General features: G+C 33.3%; 1 protein-coding gene across 1 annotated transcript; it reads right to left on the reverse strand.

The window, feature by feature from the left end:
* Positions 1–252: 252 nt before the first annotated feature.
* Positions 253–2,886, reverse strand: LOC107848082 (60S ribosomal protein L32-1). The gene is made up of 4 exons (XM_016692758.2): positions 2,722–2,886; positions 2,469–2,579; positions 653–834; positions 253–555 (listed from the first exon to the last, which is right to left on the reverse strand). The coding sequence occupies exons 2-4, from the start codon at positions 2,556–2,558 to the stop codon at positions 426–428; spliced, it is 402 nt and encodes a 133-aa protein (XP_016548244.2). The 5' UTR covers positions 2,559–2,579; positions 2,722–2,886; the 3' UTR covers positions 253–425.
* Between the last annotated feature and the right edge of the window lie 3,765 nt (positions 2,887–6,651).

Genomic DNA, 6,651 nt, shown 5'->3' on the forward strand with positions numbered 1-6,651 from the left:
ACCTACAACCATTGGTAGGCAAGTAATTCATGAGACTTACCATCCAGCAGACAAGCAACCAGCTTTAGCAAATTACCCTTGAATTTTTGTCAATTGAATTACACCAATACAAACTTTGATTTTTGCTCTTCAATTCGAGTGGTTAATAGTGAAGGTAACTAGGCTATTGGCTAGATTAGTATAGCACAGAATAGGATCATCTATGGTAATCTGCAGATAAGCAGTAATGCAGCATTAGTCACTAAAAAGATATCGGAAAACCAAAATCTGATGATTTAAACAATTGAAAGCAATTGGATGGTTCAAATCCAACATCTAGGAAAAATATAGTAACTGGTTTGCTGTCAAACACAGGGAACAAGTTCAAAAACTGAATATATAAATCTCTTCTAAAGGGCAAAAATCTCTTCTAAAGCACAAAATGCTTATTCATCCTCCTGGCTGCGCAGCCTAGCGAGCTTGTTGGTTATAACCACGTCCAGTTGGGCAGCTCGCTCCACGATTTCTTTCCTCTTCCTTGTGGACACGTTATGTGCGATCTCTGCACAGTAAGTTCTGGGAATAAAAAAAAATTATCACTTAGCCAAGATCAAAGACAAGAAACCAGTATTTATGTTCAGACAATAGGCAAATACTGTAGTTGTTGCATTACCTGTTGTGCATCATTAGAACCTCAAGCTCACTTGCATTGTGCACAACAAACTTCTTGAAGCCATTGGGAAGATAGTGGCGGATCTTCTTGTCAGACCCGTATCCAATGTTCGGCATCAATACACATCCCTTGAACTTTCTTCTAACTCTAGAATCAATACCTTTTGGTCGACGCCAGCTTGGCTGTCATCAATAAATTCAGCGGTTAGTATCGTTAGGTAAATTTGTAAGCCATCTACCATTAGAATACAGCTGATGAAAGGGAGATGCGGTCTGGGAACTATACATGCCTAAGAGAGATTGCTAAGTACAAACCAAACCAATTAAACAGCATGATGCCATACATAACCGACTAATGTCAGGAAAATAGCGTTATTACATGGAATTGGATACTTTAAAGTACACTATCAATATTCACAATATCACATTATATGCAGAGAGGGTCAGAGAACAGAATATAAGACATTATATTTGCAAGGATAAGAATTGACAGAAAGCTGATCATCAGTGAAGCGAACTGTGTTACTATACCTGTTCTGTAATTTGAATCACGGCTAAAACGAAATGTATAGCAATGAAACGCACACTGAAACAGAATGCTGGTACATAACAAAAGGATATGAGCATAACCAAATTAAATTTTCCCTCACAATGGTGATTCAGATCAGCTTCTTTGCATCTCAACTAATCATTTGATAAACCTCTGTATCAAAAGTGGGGCAGATGAACTCATATAAACTTCATCCTACAGGTAAATTTGTCTTTGGAACTAATTCCATTTTCTTACCAATATTAAAACGCATAACAGATATTCTATAAACATTTGCATTACAAAATAAAGCAAATCTAACAGTCTATATAGCATAACTGTTCACACAAACAAAAAGACAATACAGAACAAAAGGAAATATACGCAACCAAATTAACTTCCTCCCCACTGATTTTAATTTCTAATCACAACAGAGATTCAGACCAGCTTGATCACACCCCAACTAATCATTTGATAAACCTACCCACCAAATATCAGGCAGATGAACCAACACTAAGCTTCACAGAGGGAATGTCTCCTACATCTCAACCATAACTTTGGCACTACTTCCTCCCCAATATTAAAATGCATAGCAAATCTCATCTGAACACTAAACTTACCAAATAAAACAAATCTAACCATCTTTTTAACATTACTCTTCACAGAATCAGAACACTAGTACAGAACAAAAGAATATAAGCTTAACCAAATTCACTTCCACTCCAATAATTTATCTGGATCAGCTTGATCACACATTACTAGCAATTCGATAACCTACTACCATACACGAGCACAAAGTGTTGGGTGAACCTAACAACTTAAATGGGACAGAAAAATTCATACATCTCAACAATCTAACCATCATTTTGGAACTACTTCTTTTTCCTCCCAACTATTAAAGCATATAACCATCTCATATGAACAATTACGTTTTACTCAATAAAGACCTACAGACACAAGCAGCAGTGTTCAGTGAGCTTGACCATCAAAATGGGGCAGATGCACTACACATTGCGCTTCATAGAGGTAAATCACCTCCTACATCTCAACACTTCAACCATTCCTTTGGAACTACTTTCTCACAACTTTTTTTTTGATAACTATGATGTTTGGGCTAGATTCACACATATCAACTAAAGCACATAACAATCTCATACAAACACTTGTATTTTACTGATATTGGAGGTTGCATGTATCCCGTAAACTTAGTCAAGGTACAAGAAGGTTGGCTCCGACAACACGATTATTTAAATAAAAAAAAACAGTAACATAAACACAAAAAAAGTACCTTAACAGTGATTCTGCGGTCAGATTGAGCTCTCTTAAACTTCAAAACCCTCTTCTTCACTATCTTCTTGTTCAACAAAGGTACAACCATTCTTGATTTTCCTCTTACCTTCTACACAAAATTACGAAAAAATAGTATTAAATAGAAAATTCATTCAGACTCCCAAAGACAGATACAGACATCAACGTACAGATACGCGACACTTACTCTAGTACCAAGTGAGAAAAAAAAAAAAAAAAAAAATAGTGCTTACAGAGGAGAGAATTAGGGTTTTCTGAGGAACCAGCTGCGGCGTTTGTTGTGGAGATGAATGAAATAGTTTTTTATATGTTGCTAGCGTATATATACATACCCGCTGAGAAAAATGAGTCAAAAAGCCTCCCCCCTCGCCCCCAAAGTTTCCAACTAAGAACAGGATCCCACAAATTTGTTAAAAAAAAAATTAAGTCTTTTTAAATAATTGGATAGTTGTTGGACAATTGCATTAGTTGTTTGAATAACTTTACGTAGTTGTTGAACAACTTGCACAATTATTGAACAATTTTGCAAAGTTGTCGAACAACTGTTCTACAACTGAAACAAGTTGTTGGGACGAAAAAACTTAAAAAAAAAATAAAAATAAAGTTGTCTCTCGCACCTAATTTAAAAACCTTGGAAGACTCCCACTTAATTGGACAACTTGACAATCCTTTTTAATCCAAAGTCCCTACCCAGCTGGGCAAAGTTTCTTAGAAATAATAACGCTAAAAAAAAGTGTAATCATCTAAGTATGAAAATTTCTAAATAAATTAATTAAAAAAATGAAGAAATAACATTATAGTTATGGTTATATGAGTTCGACGACTTAATAAGTTTATTATTAATAAAATGATGATTTAGTAATTTGACATGCCAAATAGAAGAGAAAGAAACTTTTGAGGTATTTAGTGTTTTTTGAGAAAAACATTGGTAGCTGAGTGATATTATTGTCTTAGTAAAATTAAAAGTAATTTTGTAGGCAACTCCAAAAATACAAACAACCATCCAAAAAAAATAACTTCAAAAAAAAAAATCGGTAAAAGATTTCTAAGCATGAAATTTTTTTTCTTAATAAACTAATGTATTTTTAAAAAAGAAAAGAATAAGAATATAATTTTGATTAAATTAGTTTGATGAGTTAAATAGGTGTATTATTAAAAATGATTTAATGACATGGCTTGTCAATTAGAACACAAAGAGTCATTTGAGTTACTCAATATCTTTTTGATTAAATAATGATAGTTGAGTGATATTAATATCTTTAAAAAATATATTTTTGTAGACAATTAAAGAAATGTGAGCATCTATCCATAAAAATATTTTAAAAAAAATATGTAAAATCTAAAAAATTTCTTTTTAATATAACTCCTTGCCTTGGAACCAGGACTAAAATCAAGTTAGTGTGGAATCATATTAAATACTGTTAACATCAAACTCCATTTTAGGAGGAGTTGGGTTATCTCTATCAGAGATGTTATCTCTATCCTGAACAATAGTGGTCTTAGGATCAATTTTTATCCTTTCTACAAAACTAGTAGATGCAGGTATAGATGCGAAATCAATAGTATGCAAAGATGCTGCACGGTTAAGGTGTTTTTAAAAAAAAATCTTTTTTCCTTTTCTCTTTGCCAGTTTGCTCTCCTCTCTCTCTTCTGTAAAATATCTCAAAGATTGAATAAAAGAAGGCTGATAGCCGCTATTATATGGTATTTACTGCTCTTTTATTTTATAGTTCTTTAATACTTCCATCCATGCTCTAGCCGTGACTATGTCTGGCTAAAACTTTTCATATCTATGCTAGAGATCTAACTTCTCTTACATAGTAACTATGAAAGATCCAGATTCTATCAAAATATGAAGGAAATTTTCTATAATTTCTTGACTTGGTTCCGAAATGGTTGGTACAATCGAAATTAGTACTGCTTATGGTGTCTTTGTCTTAGTGACTACGTCTACCAAGTTGTGAATGTAAAGCCCGTTAAAGATGAAGAGAATGGCGTCTTTTTTTCACGGTTAGAAAATTTAGACACATGGGCTCATCATAAGTATGTACTAAATTTCTGACAGGCCCCTTGTTCGGGTAAAAGAATTTATTTCTCCATACAGTCAATAAACTATTTGAAATTCTCTTATATTTCGGTTGGTGCCTTGGTTGGTTATCCGACTAGGCTTTCCAATAGTATTTAATAGGTTTGGTGGGCCACATGGATTACCGCTCGCCTTTCGATCCTGTTAGATGGTATCAGAGCGTAGGTTTTTTTATAGTAATTATGTTATAGATCTGAAGTCTTTGGCATAGATATGAACTTTTCAAAATGGATATGGGAGAAGTTAGCACAAAAAGTATTAAACTTGAAGAGGTTGATAGACCTCTAAATCTTGATTTATTAAATAAATGGACTATCCCCAAGGTGGATATAAAAACCATTTATGAATATGATTTCTTTGATAAAGTTCTTTATAAAAAAATTATAAAAACTACTGAGTAGTTTTTAGCATTAAATGGGGATGAGCAGACTATTAGATTGTTAAATAAACGTGACATCAACATGTATAAACGTCATTATAATTTCATGCATATTGGAATGGTTCAGATTGCTTTTAAACCATTAACTCTTAAAGTGCTACCAAAAACATTTCTAGCAGCACTTCGGGATACTAGAAATCTAAATTTTAGACAGTCTCTTATGGGTTCAATTGAATCCACGGTAGCATATGGTCCAGTATATTTTAACACATAGCCAAATTTGCAATTATCTTTGTCTGATGTGAATATTCTTGATGCTTTGACTTTGAATATAAAAACTCATGGTTATAATTTTACCCCTGGTTCTGAGTTAATCTATCTTTCTTATAGAATTTATTACAAATTATTGTCTACTTTGACCCAAGATGCAAACTGATAGATGATGCATCAAATCAGACCTTATTGGTCAAAACAAACTTTGCAAGATTCAAGGTCACCACAAGGAGACCTATAAAATGGGATGAAATTGAATTTCTCAAAACATGGATCTTAAATTTAGTTATTTCCTCGAGTCAAGTCACGAATGATCTGACAAACTCTGAATTATCTCATGTAACGCAAAACCCAGATGGAAGGATTTGTCTTCAATTTGATAACAAGTCCAGGGTGTATAACCGATATTCCTTTTCTATGCCTAAGTTATTGCCTGCTCTGCATAATATATCTCCCATTGAACTAATTTATGGTCCAGCTAGTAATCGTGCAGCATTTTTGCATACTATTGATTTCGCATCTATACCTACATCTACTAGTTTTGTAGAAAGGATAAAAATTGATCCTAAGACCAATATTGTTTAGGATAGAGATAACATCTTTGATAGGGATAGCCCAACTCCTTCTGAAATGGAGTTTGATGTTAACAATGTTTAATATGATTCCACACCAAATTGATTTTAGTCATGGTTCTCAAGCAAGGAGTTATATTAAAATGAAATTTTTTTATAACAAATGGAACCAATTTAAAATTTGGTTCTTTGAGACTTATAGTCCAGATGAGTTAAATAATATTTCTCAGGAATTTATGAGATGTGTGCATTGCATAATCAGATTGTGTGCTTTGTGCCGTGGTTTATAACCATATATTTACCATTGTATGTTAAGATTTTGGAAAGCTCTTATCAAGATTTTGGGGAAACATATTTCTTTTCTTGATAAAAAGCTAGATGAATTGGTTGAGATGGTGAAAAAGCTATGTGTTAAGTTCGATTTTGCTTCCACTTCAGAGGATAAGAAAGAAGACTTAACAGCTAAGCCTTGCATTCAGAGACCTCTGGATATTGAGAGATTTGAAAAATTATCTCATATTGAAGGATTGAAACAACTTCTTGATAAGAAGTTTTCTAATTTGAAAATTAAACCCATTGATCTATCTAATGGCTTTGCTGATAGCATAGAGTCTACTCTTGATATGGATAATGAAATCCACTCAGAGCTCAATAAGCTCAGAGGTTTGGTTAAACAGCAACCATGGAAAAATATGTTGATATACCCCGAATGACTTCCAATTATTATCCCCATCCAACTCCTCAAGATGTTCTGATAGAGGAAAGAGATTAGAATCAGACTAATACATCTTATAGTGGAGATGAGATTTATGAATGGAACTTGGACGGTTTGACTAAAAGACAACTTTCAATA

This window comes from Capsicum annuum, chromosome 1 (assembly GCF_002878395.1).
Source record: "Capsicum annuum cultivar UCD-10X-F1 chromosome 1, UCD10Xv1.1, whole genome shotgun sequence".
Classification (NCBI taxonomy): domain Eukaryota; kingdom Viridiplantae; phylum Streptophyta; class Magnoliopsida; order Solanales; family Solanaceae; genus Capsicum; species Capsicum annuum.

Excerpts from the sequence above, each read along its gene's own strand:
- LOC107848082 (XM_016692758.2), bottom strand. The coding sequence starts at position 2,558 with ATGGTTGTACCTTTGTTGAACAAGAAGATAGTGAAGAAGAGGGTTTTG. Across the intron at positions 835-2,468 it reads ACCGCAGAATCACTGTTAAG|CCAAGCTGGCGTCGACCAAA; the intron begins GTACTTTTTTTG and ends TATTGATGACAG. Across the intron at positions 556-652 it reads GTTCTAATGATGCACAACAG|AACTTACTGTGCAGAGATCG; the intron begins GTAATGCAACAA and ends TTTTATTCCCAG.